The sequence below is a fragment of the Capra hircus genome, chromosome 8 (assembly GCF_001704415.2).
Source record: "Capra hircus breed San Clemente chromosome 8, ASM170441v1, whole genome shotgun sequence".
Classification (NCBI taxonomy): Eukaryota; Metazoa; Chordata; class Mammalia; order Artiodactyla; family Bovidae; genus Capra; species Capra hircus.
The window spans coordinates 64,889,161-64,906,759 of record NC_030815.1 but is presented as its reverse complement, the minus strand read 5'-3'; the positions used below and the strand labels follow the sequence as shown (position 1 = coordinate 64,906,759).

At 44.6% G+C, this 17,599-nt stretch overlaps 1 protein-coding gene across 4 annotated transcripts in view; it reads right to left on the bottom strand.

Annotated features, from left to right (window-relative positions):
- Positions 1 to 17,599, bottom strand: part of INVS (inversin) — a 133,721-nt gene that overhangs the window by 7,750 nt on the left and 108,372 nt on the right. For 3 of the 4 annotated variants that reach the window (XM_013966062.2, XM_018052243.1, XM_018052244.1), the window contains 2 exons: positions 16,993 to 17,279; positions 4,993 to 5,710 (listed from right to left, as the gene is read on the bottom strand). In XM_013966062.2, coding sequence (XP_013821516.1) covers positions 4,993 to 5,710; positions 16,993 to 17,279 — 1,005 coding nt within the window. The remainder of the gene's footprint in view (positions 1 to 4,992; positions 5,711 to 16,992; positions 17,280 to 17,599) is intronic. The other variant, XM_013966063.2, reaches the window with a different exon arrangement.

Sequence of the window (17,599 nt, the reverse complement as noted above, 5' to 3'; positions counted from 1 at the left end):
GAGATGTGAGAGACGTGGGTTCGATCCCTGGGTTGGGGAGAGCCCCTGAAGGAGGGCATGGCAACCCACTCCAGTATTCTTGCCTGCAGTATCCCATGGACAGAGGAGCCTGGAGGGCTACAGTCCATAGGGTCACACAGACTCAGGCGTGACTGAAGCAACTTAGCACACATGTACCAATAATTACTTTAAATGTAGAAAATTTAAAACAGAACTACCATATGATCCAGCATTCCTACTTCTGAGTATATAACTGAAGGAGATAAAAGCAGTACATTGAAGAGATCTCTATATCCATAGCAGCAGCATTTTACAATAGCTGGGACATGGAAACATAAGTGTCCACTGATGGATGAATGAATAAAGTTGTTTTATATATATACACACACAATAGAATACTGTACATTATATATGTATTATCAGTTCAGTCAGTCATGTCCGACTCTGCGACCCCATGGACTGCAGCATGCCACGCTTCCCTCCCTGTCCATCACCAACTCCTGGAGCCTACTCAAACTCGTGTCCATTGCATCAGTGATGCCATCCAACCATCTCATCCTCTGTCGTCCCCTTCTCCCACCTTCAGTCTTTCCCAGCATCAGGGTCTTTTCCAGTGAGTCGGTTCTTCACATCAGGTGGCCAAAGTATTGGAGTTTCAGCTTCAGCATCAGTCCTTCCAATGAATATTCAGGACTGATTTTCTTTAGGATTAACTGGTTGGATCTCCTTGCAGTCCAAGGGACTCAAGAGTCTTCAAAACCACATTTCAAAAGCATCAATTCTTCAGCATTTGGCTTTCTTTACAGTCCAACTCTCACATCCATACGTGACTACTGGAAAAACCATAGCTTTGACTACACGGACCTTTGTTGGTAATTTCTCTGCTTTTTAATATGCTGCCTAGGTTGGTCATAGTGTTTCTTCCTATATATATGTATTATATATATATACAATAGGATATTATTCAGTCATAAAAAGAAATGCTGCCATTTGCAGCAACACAGATGAACCCTAAAGACCTTATTTCAGATAAATACTGTATTATTTCACTTACATGTGCAATCTTCAAAAACAGATCCATAGAGAAATCAGATTTGTGGTCATCAGAGATTGGAGGAGAGGAATTGGATGGACATGATCAAAAGGTACAAACTTCAAGTTATAAGACAAGTAAGTACTGGGGATACAACGTACAATGTGATGACTATAGTTAACACTTCTTTATGACATATGTGAAAGTTTTTAAAGAGTAAATCCTAAGAGTTCTCATCACACGGGAAAAAACCTTTTACCTGTGTGAGATGATGGTGTTCACTAAACTTATGTGGTAATGGTTTTATAACATATGTAAGCTGAGTCATTATGCTGTACACGTTAAACTTACGCAGGGCCACATCTCAATTATATCACAATAAAAATACAGAGCCAGGAGAAGCCAACATTCAGATCAGTGCTTGTCTAGTCCAGCAGCCAAACACTGCTAATGGCTTGGTCTCTACTCTGTTCTTGGTGGGGATGCTCAGAGATTTCTAAAAACAGTGGCAAAGGTTAAGAGCTGAGTCTTACTAAAACCATTCTGCTGGAGGGTGGAGCCTGGGTGGGGGAGAGGAGGGGCACCAGGGTGATGGCTATATTTACCTCTGGTGTTTTCCTTCCAGTGTTTATCCCATGTGCACTCCTGAAGCTCTTATTGAGCCCTTGGCTGTTGTGCAGCCTCCCAGGGAAGCTGCACCAGGGTTCATTAACTGCAGCTGATTAACTCTTCCTGGTATGCTCACAGGGAGCTGCATGCCCGGTCTTAAAATACACCAGACGGGACAGAACCTTCTTCCCAAGTGCTCGAAGCTCTGTGCAGTGCTTGGTGCAACCCTTCCCTCCTGTCCTAAAGTCTATCTGAGTAGAACTACAGCAATTTTTCCTTTCTTTCCCCAGAGCATGACAAACCATGGCACCCCTTTACTAGAATGTACCATGTTTTCAAAAAACCAATTATAGAGAGAAGTAAGCATTATGGGACAACACGGCTCCCCAGTTCAATTCTCCCATATCCCCTGCTCTGCGAGCAGAGGCTGGGAACCGAGGGGTTGGCTGAAGCTGTAGCAAACTGCCACCTCATGGACTCTGGTGTGGAGACTGAGTCTGCCTGCTGGTCTCCTGTTCTCAAGGAGAATGTGCACTCCTGGTTTGCTGAGAATCCAAACACACTCAGTGGTCCCTTTCGGCCTGGGTGCAGGGCTCTTGCTGTGATCCAGCTGCTCCTTGCTTATTTACTTCAAAACATGCTGGAGAGGAGCTGATAAGTGCCTTACACAGCAACTCCTCATCACAGCAACTTCCCAGCGCAGCCTAGCTTGTCCAGTATCCAGTTTCAACCTTTAGTCAAGCCTTGACTGGTAATAAAACACATTCTAGGACGAAGTTTCATTTTTTTCTGGGTCCCAGGTTCAATCTGCTCACCCTGTCTGGTGTGTTTTCAGCTGGCCTGCCTGCTTCCCTGGGCATATGTCCTAGGACTGTGACCTGAGTTTATGGGAGCTCATGTGCTAAGCCCTGCTCCCTACCCCTGCCCTCAGGGCCCCTGAGGACACCTCGGACACCCTGCATCATCCTGGATGGCACTGAGGGCTCCTGGGCTTCAAACAGAAGACAGACATGGCTGTTGCAGAATCATTGAAGGGGTTTTAACTGTCGCTTGGCACGGGGACTTGCCACAGTCTGCAGCTTCCCAGAAGCCCTTTGGGAGCTGATTTCCCAGGACTCAGAAATGCACAGGGTGCAACCAGAGGGGCCTATGTAACTACCTCCCCAGGTGGACACACAGACTGTGAGTCCACTGTTCTTGAGGAGAATGACTGAAGGCTCATTTGCTGCTGTGGACACTGGCTGACAGGGCCTGTCAACTGCTGACTCTTCAAAGGAGCCAGAGGCCAGCCTGACAGGGAGGCCCTGCAGCTGGGGAGCAGCTGTGGGGCTCGACGTGGCAATCCTCACAGGCTTGTTTGGATCCCAGGTTTCAGCTGAGATACTTAACAAGAAGTTCCTCTGGGATGGTAGCCAGTGTACGTCCTGGCAGAACACCCAAGAGGGGGAGCGAGGACCCTTCCTATCTGTGGCTTCAGAGGTCACCGGTCTGAGTGGGAGGCCAGTACTGGCACATACCAGCTCTGTAAGCAGGGCTGGCTGATGAACTTCTCTGTGCTTGTCTCCTCCACTGTGGAACGGGGGGAAGAACAGTGTCCCCGGCATCCCTCACAGGCTTACTGTGAGGATTACCCGAGTTAATACATGCACAACTACTTAGAGCAGTGTCTGGCGGGAGTGCCAGATGAATGCAACTACTGGTATTAGTAACAGTGATAACAGCAAACCCCATAACATTATAAAAACATGTTGATGTGGTGAGACCATCCAGATAGCCTATTCTCTAGCCTGTTCTGAGGTGAACAGCGTGAGGTTGGCCTGTGCCTCCATCATTTTGACCACGGCACACACTACCTTCACAGAGAACCTAAGGGAAAGATACCTGGACTCAAGTCAGACAGAACTTCGAGCGCTGGATCTGACCATTAGCACCAGCCTCGTCTCCTGAGAACATCTGCTTGTCTGAAAAATAGGGATACGAATCCCTGCCGTGTCAGCTTGTGGCATGGCTGGGAGAGCTGAGGAGATCAGGCATGAGGTGACTGTGAGCAGCCACGAGCCTCAGCAGGCATGAAGATGCCCTGCAGTGATGACCGTGCAGGCCCCGGGCAGGTCGCTGGCTCCGGGTTAGGAGACTTCAGCACGAAGATCCCTGAGGCGTGTCCCTGGGCCTCCCAAGACTCTCAGCTCTCCCTCTGCCAGCGTTAGGGTCTCTGGCACTTTTATCTCCCAACAGGGGCACTGGTACGTGGCACACCTGTGCTCGCTCTGATCTGCTTGCTTTGTTCCCCCATCAAGCTTCCTCTCTACCAAGACGGAGACCACATGGCTCCCACCCGCCCATGACGGGTCCGGCCCTCCCCCGGGTGTGGTCATCACAGAAGGCCTAATCTGGAATCGGGCCCTAGGAGGGCCTGCAGTATGAAAGGGATTATGAGAGATGAGAAAACCTGAAGCAAAGGACTTCTGCAGTCTTCCCAGACTTACAGCTGGGTGTATTCAGCTCAGTACTTCAGGAAGCACCACTCCCAGCAGCCACTCCACTTTCTGAGCTCACACAGGTGTCTATAACTTTCAGCCACTCGATGCACTGTATCTAATTCCTGAGTAGTAAAGAGGGAAAATTATCTCCTCACATGTGCAGTGCTTTAGAACTTACAAAGCACACCTTATCTCATCCTAGCAACCTATCACAAAAGCAGGACAGGTTGCAGCAATTGTTACACACCGTTTTATAGGGGAGGAAACCGAGGGTCAGGGAGGCCATTGCTCAAGGTCAGATAACACGTTAGAGCTTCACCTGAAACTCAGGCTCCCCGGTTTTTCATTTACACCCCACTATCTTGGGTGCTTTCCTATCTCTCTGGGCAAAAACACCTTCCAAATAGCTTAATATAAACTATTAAGATCTAAACGTGTGAATCTCATAGGTAGGCTCAGTAAAATTGGCCTTGTCAGAACAGCACATGCAATTCACTAGAATGTTTCCTGGTGGCTCCATGGTAAAAAAAATCCACCTGACAATACAGGAGACACAGGTTCAATCCCTGGTCTGGGAAGATCCCACATGCCTCAGAGCAACTAAGCCCATGTGCTACCACTACTGAGTCTGGGCTCTAGAGCACATGCTCTGCAACAAGAGAAGCCACTGCAGTGAGAAGCCTGCCCACCACAACTAAAGAGTAGCCTCCGCTCACCTCAACCAGAAAACCCATGCAGCTATGCAGACCCAAAGAAGCCATAAATAAATAAAACTGCATATGTCAAGCAAGTGTCCCAGAGAGAGGGAGTGTCGCGCCAGGTGGAGGACAGCCACAGAGCCAGAGCTGTGGCGGCGCCCTGCCTTCATACCTCCTCCAGGCCCGCTGGATGACCGCTGCGGCCTTGTGTTTTCTGCGGAACAGCTCCTTCCTGCTTCTTTCTCTCTGGATGATCTGCAGCCGCAGCTCTACGGGGAGAAGATCAATGTTCACAGTCTGCCCAGGGAGGGGACCAGGAGCCGGATCAGTCTCCTTGGGTAGTCGAGTGTCCTCAGACCGGGCCGATGTCCCCAGCTTCCTGACGCCTGATCTCAACACCTCTGTGCTTGGTGGCAAATCTGAGGAGGTCCCTCCTGCGAGCTTGTCCTGTGTCACTGCGTTCCTTGGCGTCCGGTGGTGGAAAGGACTCTGCCCAGCGTGGACCACTTCCCCCTTGGCACTGCCAGGCCGGCTGGACCCGGCCGGGGAGCGCCTACCTCCTCTGAGCTCCTGGCTGCGCCTCTTCGGGGAGGCACGCATGGCCTTGGGTGCTGCGTCCTGCCGCCGGCTGGCCTTCCAGTGGCTGTCCTGCTGTGGAAGGCTTGCAGCTGCCCAGCTGGCCTCCTTGCCTTCCACATCGGGCCCAGCCCCCTTGACATGGGAGGGCTGCTTGGAGGAGCCTTTCCCCTTGTCACAGTGCTGCTCCCCAGCTGTCTCACCTCTGGGCTTCTCAGCACGGGGGACTCCCGGACGCCTGTTCCCATCACTGCCTTCACTGGGGCTGAAGTGGACACAGGCAGATCGGCCTTTAGAATGTTCTCTGGCTGTTTCTTGGGGAGACAAGGAAGAAGGGGAGGAACCATTATTGTCCAAAACTTGCAGGGTAGGGCAGTGCTGCCCACTTGTTCACCAAAAAAATATTCAGACTTTTCCTTTCGTGTCACCATGATAGTGATAGTATGATTAGGAAAAATTGTTTAACTTCTTTTTCTAGTAATGGTAGGTTAGACAACCTGAAAGCCTTCCCCTATAGAAACCTAGAAATTCTGACTAAAATATAATAAACGTTATTTTAAAAGCACCATAGTGCCTTCAAGAAAAATAAAAGAAATCCCTGGGGGCCAGAAACAAAGAGAAAACCGAGAACTCTAGTAATAAGCTTGTGAGCTGATCCAGCGACTGTCAGGCAGGTGGTAGTGGTGAAGTGGGCAATGGCTGGTCTTATTAAATAACAGATTGTTTTAACATCCAGATAAGAACAGAAGACAAGCCTTGCAGGCAGAAAGTTAACTGGAAACAGGACACTGCATGAAGTCAGGACTCTTGAGGCAGTAAACTCTTGGGAAATGATAATCCAGATAAAAATATCTTCCCAGCACTGCTGCTGCTGCTGCTGCTAAGTCGCTTCAGTCGTGTCCGACTCTGTGCGACCCCACAGACAGCAGCCCACCAGGCTCCCCTGTCCCTGGGATTTTCCAGGCAAGAGTACTGGAGTGGGGTGCCATCGCCTTCTCCGCTTCCCAGCACTAGAAGATGATAAATTTGTCTCAGCCTCGGTTCCAGATAGGGTAAAGGGTCATCCATGAGAGTTTGAAACCAAAGTGCTGTGCCTCACATAGGTTTGGTATTCATTTATTCTCAACCCAGAGGAAAAATTAATATAAAAATTAGTCTCAGAATGGTGGTAATGCAGGGGGCCTCATAGAAGCAAACACAGGCCGTACAGAGGGGACCTCCTAAAAATAACTTTGCAATCCATAATTACAAAATACACAAGGAAACAGCCTACTATGAGAGATAGTTAACAGAGAAAAATAGCAAGATTAGATCAACAAAAATGTCAACTAATAGAACAATCTGTATGTGCACATACGTGTGCACAAAGCGTACTCATTAACACACAGAAGTTCAAAGTTAGAGAAAAAAATTTTAAATAACTAAATATAATTATCTAAAATGAAAACATGTTAGTCTTGAGGTAATAAACAGTGAAGGAACTTCTGCTTCTATAACGGCAGAATTACGCATACTCACCAATAAGGACAATCAAAAAGCTAAAATATTACAACCACCTGTTTGCCAGGTGGCGCTAGTGGTAAAGAAACTGCCTGCCAATGCAAGAGACATCAGTTCCATCCCTGGGCTGGGAAGATCTCCTGGAAAAGGAAATGGCAACCCACTCCAGTATTCTTGCCTGGAGAATCCCAAGGATAGAGGAGCCCGGTGGGCTACAGTCCATGTGGTTGCAAACAGTCAGATACAACTGAAGTGACTTAGCATGCATGCACCGGTCTGAGGCACTGAAGAGCTAACAAGGCAGGGGAAAAAAAAAAAAAAAAGGCCAAGATCCAAGAAAATCAGGTGACCAGGAGATGAACAAGGCATTTGGAGCTACATATCCCTAAGGAAATACGCTCCTTGAGGTTTGGCGGACAAAACTTGGAGTCCAGATTCAGCCAAAGAGCATTGTTTTGGATTGGGCCCCTCGATGGCTGTTCCAGGGAGAAAAGGTGAACTGGCAGTGGACTGACCCTTGCCGGCACTGAAAGCCCCACTCTGCATCATCTCAGTTCTGGGACCGCATTACGGTGACCCTGGATTGCTCTTTCTCCTGAATGCCTGGCAGAAGTCAATGTAAATCTGCCCTGGAGGAATTATGAATCATACCATGCTAGGCTTTAACTTATTTCTCTAATTTGTTATACTCAATGGTCCAGTACTTAGTGAGAAATATACAGGGAGATGATACAAGAGAAAATTGAGAGAAGGAGAGACGGAGACAGAATAGACAATAAAACAGACATGCAGGTCATCCAGACGTGTTTTCAGAAACAGACTTTGAAATAACTATTCTTACGTGAGGAAGAATATGTATATCCTTCATGTATGAAGGAAGGGTATATAAGAAAATAGACTTGCATCTGCTCATTTGTACAAAACAAATATAGAAGGATAATCCGGAAACTGAAGAGACTAGATCCGTACAAGGATGGAGTGGGGAAGTGATAGATGCTTTCCTGAGTGAAACTTCCTGTACCGCTCTCAGACGCATTATAATGTTTCACAGGTACCAAAACAAAATTTAAAAAAAAAAACCCACAGTGAATCAAAATAACAATGAGATACCACTACACGTGGTAAAAATCAAAAATACTGACATCAAATGCTGATGAGGGTAAGAAGCAACAGGAACTCTCCTTCATTGCTGGTGGGATGCAAAATGGTACAGCTGCTTTGGAAGACTGTTTGGCAGTTTCTTACGAAACAGAATATATTCTTATACAATCCAGCAATACTGCTCTTTGGTATCTTCCCAGATGAATTAAAACCTTATGTCTACCCAACGTCCTGCACATGGGTGTTTATAGTAGCTTTATTCGTAACTGCCCAAACTTGAAGCAGCCAAGATGTCCTTCAGTAGGTGAACATATAAATAAATTGTGCTATATCTGGACAATGGAATACTATTCAGCAATAAAAAGGAGTGAACTAAAGGAAATGAGTTTTTAAAAAATGAACGTGTACCAAAAAGAAATGAGCTACCCAGCCACACAGAATATTATGAAGTGAAATATTACTATCCTTGCATGAATAGTACTAATACATATTAATAAGTGAAGGAGGTCAGCATGAAAAGGCCATATACTATATGATTTCAACTATATGGCATTCTGGAAAAAGGGAAAATTATGGAGACACTAAATGGCTCAGTGGTTACCAGGGGTTCAGGAAAGAAAGTGTGGATTTTTAGGGCAGTATGACAGTTAATGTAATGTCAACTTGACTGGTATAAGATGCCCAGAGTGTTGGTAAAACACTATTTCTGGGTGTGTCTGTGAGGGTGTCTCTGGAAGAGATAAGCTTTTCAGTTGGTAATCTGAGTAAAGAAGACCACCCTCACCAAGGCAGGTCGGCATAGTCCAATCTATTTAGGGACTAAACAGAAAAAAATGGTGGAGGAAGGGTGATTTTCCTTTTTTGCTAGAGCTGGGACATCCATTTTCTCCTGCCCTTGGGCACAGGTGTTCCTGTTTATCAGGCTTTTGGACTTGGACCAGGACTCGTACAAGGTTCCTGGGTGGTTCAGTGGTAAAGAATCCACTTACCAATGCAGGAGATACAGGAGAGACACAGGTTCAATCCCTGGGTCAGGAAGGTCCTCTAGAGTAGGAAATGGCAACCCACTCCAGTATTCTTGCCTGGAAAATTCCATGTATAGAGGAGCCTGGCAGGTGACAGTCCATGGGGGTCACAAAGAGTCAGACACAACTGAGCATGATGACTTAAACCATCACCCCCTCGATTTCCAAAACTTTGGACTCAGAGCATCTGTTCCCTTGTTTTCAAGTTTCAGACTGAGTCACATTGCCAGCTTTCCTGGGTCTCCAGCTTCCAGATGCCAGACTGTGGGTCTCCTCAGCCTCCACAATCAAACAAGCAATCTATACCAAATCTCCTTTAACGTCTGCCTGCTTGCCTGCCTACCTGTCTGTCTGTCTGTCTATTTGTCTATCTTATTGGTTCTGTTTCTCTGGAGACCCCTGATAAAAGCAGTGAAACTATTCTGTATGATACAAGTTATTATACAGAACGTGTAACACCAGGCGTGAACGCTGTTGTAAACTGGGCTTGCGTGATAACGATGTGTCAGTGTCAGTTCAGTTCAGTCGCTCAGTCATGTCTGACTTTTTGTGACCCCATGGACTGCAGCACTCCAGGCTTCCCTATCCTTCACCCACTCCCAGAGCCTGCTCAAACTCATGTCCATCAAGTCAGTGATGCCTTCCAACCATCTCATCCTCTGTTGTCCCCTTCTCCTCCCACCTTCAATCCTTCCCAGCATCGGGGTCTTTTCCAATGAGTCAGCTCTTCACATCAGGTCGCCAAAGTATTGGAGCCTCAACTTCAGCATCAGTCCTTCCGATGAATATCCAGGACTGATTTCCTTTAGGATTGACTGGTTTGATCTCCTTGCAGTCCAAGGGACTCTCAAGAGTCTTTTCCAACAACACAGTTCAAAAGCATCAATTCTCTAGTGCCAAACTTTCTTTATGGTCCAACTCTCTCATCCATACATGACTACTGGAAAAACCACTGTTTTGACTAGATGGACCTTTGTCAGCAAAGTGACGTCTCAGCTTTTTAATATGCTGTCTAGGTTTTTCAGAGCTTTTCTTCCAAAGAGCAAGTGTCTTTTAATTTCATGGCTGCAGTCACCATCTGCAGTGATTTGGGAGCCCAAGAAAATAGTCTGTCACTGTTTCCGCTGTTTCCCCATCTATTTGCCATGAAGTGATGGGACCAGATGCCATGATCTTCGTTTTTTGAATGTTGAGCTTTAAGCCAGCTCTTTCACTCTCCTCTTTCACTTTCATCAAGAGGCTCTTTAGTTACTCTTTGATTTCTGCCATTAGGGTGGTTTCATCTGCATATCTGAGGTTATTGATATTTCTCCCAGCAATATTGATTCCAGCTTATGCTTCATCCAGCCCAGAATTTTGCATGATGTACTCTGCATATAAGTTAAATAAGCACAGTGTCAATATACAGCGTTGATGTACTCCTTTTCCTGTTTGGAACCAGTCTCTTGTTCCATGTCTGGTTTTAACTGTTGCTTCTTGATCTGCATACATGTTTCTCAGGAGGCAGGTAAGGTGATCTGGTATTCCCATCTCTTTAAGAATGTTCCACAGATTGTTGTGATCCACAGAGTCAAAGGCTTTAGTGTAGTCAATGAAGCAGAAGCAGATGTGTCAGTGTAGGTTCACCAACTGTTAACAAATGTGCTATTCTGGTGTAGGGTGTTGATGATGGAGGAGTATATGCATTTGTGAGTAGGAGTATATGGCAGCTATCTGTACTTCCTGCTCTATTTTGCTGTGAACTTAAAACTTCTCTAAAAAGCAAACTCTAGGGCTTCCCTGGTGGTTGGTTCAGTGGTAAAGAATCTGCCTGCCAATACAGGAGAAACAGAATTCAATCCCTGATCCTGGAAGATCCCACATGCTGCAGGGCAACCAAGCCCTTGTGCTACAGCTGTTGAGCCAGTGCTCTAAAACCTGGAAGCCACAACTACCGAGCTCGAGGGCTGCACCTACTGAAGCCCTCCCCAGAGCTGTGCTCCACAACCAGAGAAGCCACTGCAGTGGCTGACTGCAGTGCATCTCTCACTGCAGTGAGAAGGCCGCACACCACAGCTGGAGAGTCGCCCCACGTGCCGCAGCTAAGAAAAGCCCGCGAAGCAATGGAGACCCAGCACGGCCAAAACCAGGTAAGTACTAATCTTTTTTAAAAAGCAAACTCTATCATAAAGAAGCAGGTAATGCAGAGACTATTATCAATAGATATTATTACACACTAATAACTAATGATAAAAATAATGTGATTTGGGTATTAGTAGAGACAGATCAGTGAGAAAGAACAGAAAGCTAAAAATATTCCCATTTCCGAAAATAAAGATGGCATTCTGAATTAGATGAGGTGCTCACAGACCCTGGGCATAACCCCAGACAGCAACGCTATGCTCTCCAGAAGCCACTGTTCACAAGCCTGCTGCAAGCACAGTAGCTCCAGATGGCTCAATGTTTATGGCTGGCATGACCACTTATTCTCTAAAAAGAAACCATTTGGTTACAAACTCACTATACAACAAATTGAATGAGATATTAAAAATTAGAAAATATATGTATTTATTTTAAAGTGAGAAAAATGTTTTCTTGGCATAAAACCACAAAGAGAAAATCTCAGAAGAAAAAAATGAAACAGATTATAGCATATGCAAAGAAGTTTATTATATATGAGAGAGAAAGGTTACTATCCTTATTATATAAAAAGATTTTATAACTATTAAGAAAATGAAAAACCAATATAAAAATTGGCAGAGGATGTTAGTGAATAATCCAGAAAATAAATACACAAAGCCAATAAAAACATGACAAAATTTCATCTTTCTAACTAGGATTTAGTAAAACCATTATTTGCCTAAGTGTTTGGAGAGAGGTTTTCGGTTTTGGCTTTTGAAAGGGTAGAACAAACTTCTTCAACCTTCTTGGTAAGAAGTTTGGCAGCAAGTTTAAAGAGCTATAAATATTAGAGATAAACACAAAACTTCATATGAAAAGCTGTTTGGTTTACATATTCTGCAACACAGGCATGATTAAACAAAGCATGCTGTATTCAGAGCAGCTATTAACACTTTTATTGAAAACAAAGAAATGATATAAGAATACCTCAAAACAGGATGTCCACAATTTTCTGATTTTAAAAAAATTAGAAGGGTTTGTATAATTGTTTACTTTTAAGATTTTTAAAAAAGATTTTTGTTAATTTTTAGGATTTTTATTTGTTCTTCTTTGTTCTTTTCTCTTATTTAAATTTTCTGGTAATATACATTAATTAATTTTATAATTATGAGAAAATGTCATTTTCTGCTTAAATAAAAAGTACCCCACTACCAAAAAAACAGCAATTAGAATCAGCTAGAATGTGAGAAGAACCCAAGATGGAATAAAAATAATAACAAATAAACCTAACACTATTACAAATAGATGAGGTAATCACACTAAAACGTGGAGAAGGGAACTTACCAAAGTAACTTTGTAAAATCATATTTTGGCTGAGTACTGTAAGACTAAGGAATGTATGAAAATACTGAGCTCTAGTTAGTAAATTTATTTCTCAAAGGGGTATGGGATGGCAATTCTAAAACTACTTTAGGTGTACAACGGGGTTGAACAAATAAGCATATATATCACAGATAACTGAAGCCAGACCTGTCAGTTGGGAGAAAAAAATTTCAAATAAAAAAGATAAAAGCTAGAATAAAATCTGTGGTGTCAAATGCAATTGGAGGTACTGATATGAAAACAGTGTGTGTGTGATATACACAAATAGATGCCAAATAGATATAAATATTTCTCAGTTCTCTCTGTTGAAAGGGCTTAGAAGCAATGACAGTCCAACAGTGGTATACACACCTAGCACTCAGATCTTGGTTTCTATTACCATCTCCAACAAAAGGAACCTGGTTCCTGGAGAAGTGTTGATTACAAGGCTTTGATGCGATTTCACGTTCCAAGGCACTGATATGCTCACATATTGAGAAGAAAATGGATTAGAGGAATCAGAGTAGATAAGTAAGGCCAGCTGGGAAGTTGCTGCAACAGTCCAAGACAGAGATGAAGGTAAGCAAACGTTAGCTAGACCAGGTGGCGGTAGTAGATGAGATGCGGAGAATGGATCTGGAAGGTATTTAGGGAGTAAAGGTGACAAGAGCTGGTGACAGACTGGATTTTGAGTGGTAAAGGAAAAGAAGAAAATGATCAGATTTTACTCCTGGGATGGACATATAGATGGATGAATATGTCATTCAATTCTATCTTGGACAGGTTGAGTTTGAGATACCTTGCTGCTACTCCTAAGTCACTTCAGTCATGTCCGACTCTGTGCGACTCCATAGACAGCAGCCCACCAGGCTCTGCCATCCCTGGGATTCTCCAGGCAAGATTCTAAATGATGACATAGTAAATAACTGACTATACATAACTGGGGTAAGGAAAGAGGTAAGCAAACAGAGTTTGCTGCCTTAGCCACTGTGCATGTTCCAAATGTAAGGGCCACTGACACTCCCACCAGTCATACCCACTGAATCTCAAGCACTTAGCCAGTACCATACAGATATATATTCAACAAATGCTTATTATATCTCTTATGTGCCCAATACCCTGCTGGGATATAGAAGTAAGAGACATATTGGTCCTTCTGATAGACTGTTTAATGGCCAAGGATTTTTCCCATCTGAGGATCCACTCACCTTTCAAATGTGATTTTGCAATATGTCTATGTCTCCACTCTCTTGAACTGGGCTGGCCTTGTGAATTGCTCTAATCCACAGAATGTGGTAGAAGGGACGTGATAGTTCTGGAGCCCAGGCCTCAAAAGGGCCTGTGGCTTCTGCTTTCCTTTTTCAGGACACCGTCCTAAGAACAGTATGAAAGTAAGATGATCTAACTTACTGGAGGATGAAAGGGCATGTAGAAGAGAACTGAGACACCAATCGCCAATAGCCAGCACCAATTGTCAGAAATGTGAAGGAAGACATTGGGACTTTCTAGCCTGACCACCCTTCTAGCAGCTACAAAAGCAAGCCCAGCTGATCCAGTAGAGGAACTGCCTAACCGACCCACAGAACTGCGAGAAATAATAAATCACTGTGTTAAGCCACTTAGTTTGGAGGGTGGGGTGTTAATGCACTGGAGATAATCAACACAGAAACTGATCCCTAAAACAGAGGCTGGCTGGCCTAGCAGAAACCCAGAGCACTGACTTTGGGACTGGCTGGTGAGCAGAGGTTAGAAAGACAATGAAGACACTATTAACTAGTGAAGACTAGAGAAGTGCTATAGGAAGTTTCTATAGGAGTTGCTACAGGAGTCTGGAAAAAAAGTGAGCCATGTAGTTCAGTGGTATGATAACTGGCAACCTGCAGTAACTTGGAAGACAGAAAATACACCTAATGAACTTACAGATATGGCTTAGGAGTTTTCCAGGAGGAATGTTGAAGAAAATATCAAATGGATTTTTTAGCTGCATATGATAAGTTGTGGAGAGAAAGAGGGCTTCCCAGGTGGTGCTATGGTAAAGAACCTACCTGCCAATGCAGGAGACATAAGAGACTCAGGTTCGATCCCTGGAGGAGGACATGGCAACCCACGTCTAGTATTCTTGCCTGGAGAAGACTCATGGACAGAGAAGTCTGGCAGGCTACAGTTTATAGGGTAGCATAGAGTTGCATATGACTGAAGCCACTTAGCACGCACATACAGAGAAAGAAATAAGATAAAAAAAGAACTTCTCAGCTTACAAGAAGAATTTACAGTACCTATTAAAACCCAGTGCTGGGTCAGAATAGAAAACTGTTTTAAATTTTCTTTTTTTCCAGCCACCAAAAAAGTCTCATAGTAAAATATGACCTAGAGATAAAGATCAAATCAAGAGTATGGCTGTGCAACCCTTTGTTAAGATCTCATAAATATTAAAGATGGTACACTGTGGGCCTTTTGGCTAGACAAAAGAACTCAAAAGAATCTCAAGGGCATTTTTCCATAGTAGCCGGAGCCACCCAAAGTAGAGAAAGGCCTATTTGAAAAATAATCATTGATGTGATTTTGAAACATGAAGTGAACTCAATCAGATTCATAGGAGACCCATGAATTTTTTTGAAATAATTGTATCACTGAGAGTACCACGAGCTTGACCTATGGAGGCAGTTTCAAACACAAAGGAGCCTCTGGGTCCTCAATTTCTCTTATGCTGGAAACAGGCTAAGAAAGCTACTCAGCTGCAAATATGGGCTACGTCTCATTGAAAAGAAGACTTCTCAGCAGGGCCAAGAACCCAGGTGGCACAGCCCACAGCCAAGATGAACATGGCATAGAAAACACACAGAGGAGTAAAACCAGACCTTACTCAAGCCATATTTCATACCTCAGAGTAGGGGCCTTCCCAATGTATAACCAGGTGGCTTTTAGAACTGCTATGGACTAGTGACTGCTATGGAGAAGGCAATAGCACCCCACTCCAGTGTTCTTGCCTGGAGAATCCCAGGGACGGCAGAGCCTGGTGGGCTGCCGTCTATGGGGTCGCACAGAGTCAGACACAACTGAAGCGACTTAGCAGCAGCAGCAGCAGCAGCAGTGACTGCCATGTACCAATCTCTCCTCTTTTGGAACAGGAGTATCTATTGTGGTCTGTGTGCATCCACAGTTGTTCATTCGTGTCTGACTCTTTGTGACCCCATGGACTGTAGCCTACCAGGCTCCTCAGTCCGTGAAATTTTCCAGGCAAGAATACTGGAGTGGGTTGCCATTTCCTTTTCTAGGGGATCTTCCCAACCCAAGGATCAAGTCCAAATCTCCTGCACTAGTAGGTGGATTCTTTACCTCTGAGCCACCTGGAATTGGTCCTATCTCACCATTGCTTATTGGATGCATGTGTGGGCCAATGTGTGTTCTTTTTGACTGTTCTCTGAATCAGAAAGATTCACACATGGGGAATCTCACACAGGTCTCAAGATCCCAGACTTCAAACTTGATGTGTTAACTGGGATGAGATTTTTGGGTCCTAAGATAAGGGATGAAACATTTTACATGTGGGAGAAATGTGAATAATCTGTGACCAAAAAGTAACTGTGATAGATTGTTTAATAGCCAAAAATCACTCCCATCTTGGTATGCAAAGATGGATTCTATTTCTTTATACTATTTAGTCTGGGACGATCACACAACTTCTTTGATCAACAAAATGTGGTGTGCACATTCCTGAACCTATTCCTCAAGAAGTCTTACAGCTTCTTCCTGTGCTTTGTCAGAATGATGTCCAAGACCCCTGTGTAAGGAAGCCAGTCTAGCCTATGGGAGGATGAAAGGCCATGTAAGAGTCAAGGAATCCCAGCAGACAGCCACCACCAACTGCCAGATAGTCAAGTCAGTCCATCTTAGACCAACCAATTCAACTGACCTTGACCTGAATGTAGGCACAGGAGTGAGTGTAGATGATACCTGAAGAGGAACTGCGAGACCAACCCACAGAATCACGAGAAATAGTCAACTGTTATTATAAATCACTTAGTTTTAGGGTAGTCTGTTACACAGCATTACATAACTGAAGCAATCCTGATTTTACAGGTTGTATAGTCTAGTGGAAAAAACAGACAAGTAAGCCAGTAATCCACGGACAGTGCAAGCTGAGGATCTTTACAACAGGGATGCACAGGAAAGCTGCGGGAGCATATAGAAGGGAAAAAGCTTCAGGGTGGGAATGCACGCGTGTCAGAGGAAGGAGCATTCACTCTGAGGGCTAAAAAATAAGAGGCATTTTTAATTAACATGGGTAAGGGGACTGCCATATAACGATCCCAAGCTAACAAAGAATTTGAGAAAATACAACAGGAAGGGAAGAAAAGAGAAACAGAAAAAATAAACAGAAAATAAATGATACAGTGGCAGACTTAAGTGCTGACATCATTACCTCAAATGTAAATGGTCTAAATAATATGAAACAAAAGAGTCCACAGTCCATGGGTTAGCACTGAATCGCAAGGCAATACACTTACCATTTGGTTTTCTGGGTTCTGTTCTCTGCAAGTCTGAGGAGAGCTGCTGCTCCTTCTGGGGGGCTCTGCTTGGAGACCCTCTACCTGGAGACCGTCTGCAGGCTTTCCGCTCAGGGCCTTGGGCCTTGTCGCTGCAGGGGGGCTGTTTGCTGGGGGCCCAGCTCTGGCTGTGGGGCTCAGCTCGGGTGCTGGGCAGACAGAGAGCAGCATGGGGTCTGCAGGAATCTGGGCTTAGCCTTCCTTTCTGCTGTTCTGCCTCTCTCCGCTTGTTTTCTTCTTCTCGTTTCCTGGGAACAAAACCAAGGACAAAGAGGAAAAAATTCAGAGCGTTACCTATTCAAGTACTCTTGAGTGAGATTTGATTTTTAAAAGGAGCTACAGCTTACTCCTTGGAAGAAAAGTTATGACCAACCTAGATAGCATATTCAAAAGCAGAGACATTACTTTGCCAACAAAGGTCCGTCTAGTCAAGGCTATGGTTTTTCCAGTGGTCATGTATGGATGTGAGAGTTGGACTGTGAAGAAAGCTGAGTGCCGAAGAATTGATGCTTTTGAACTGTAGTGTTGGAGAGGACTCTTGAGAGTCCCTTGGACTGCAAGGAGATCC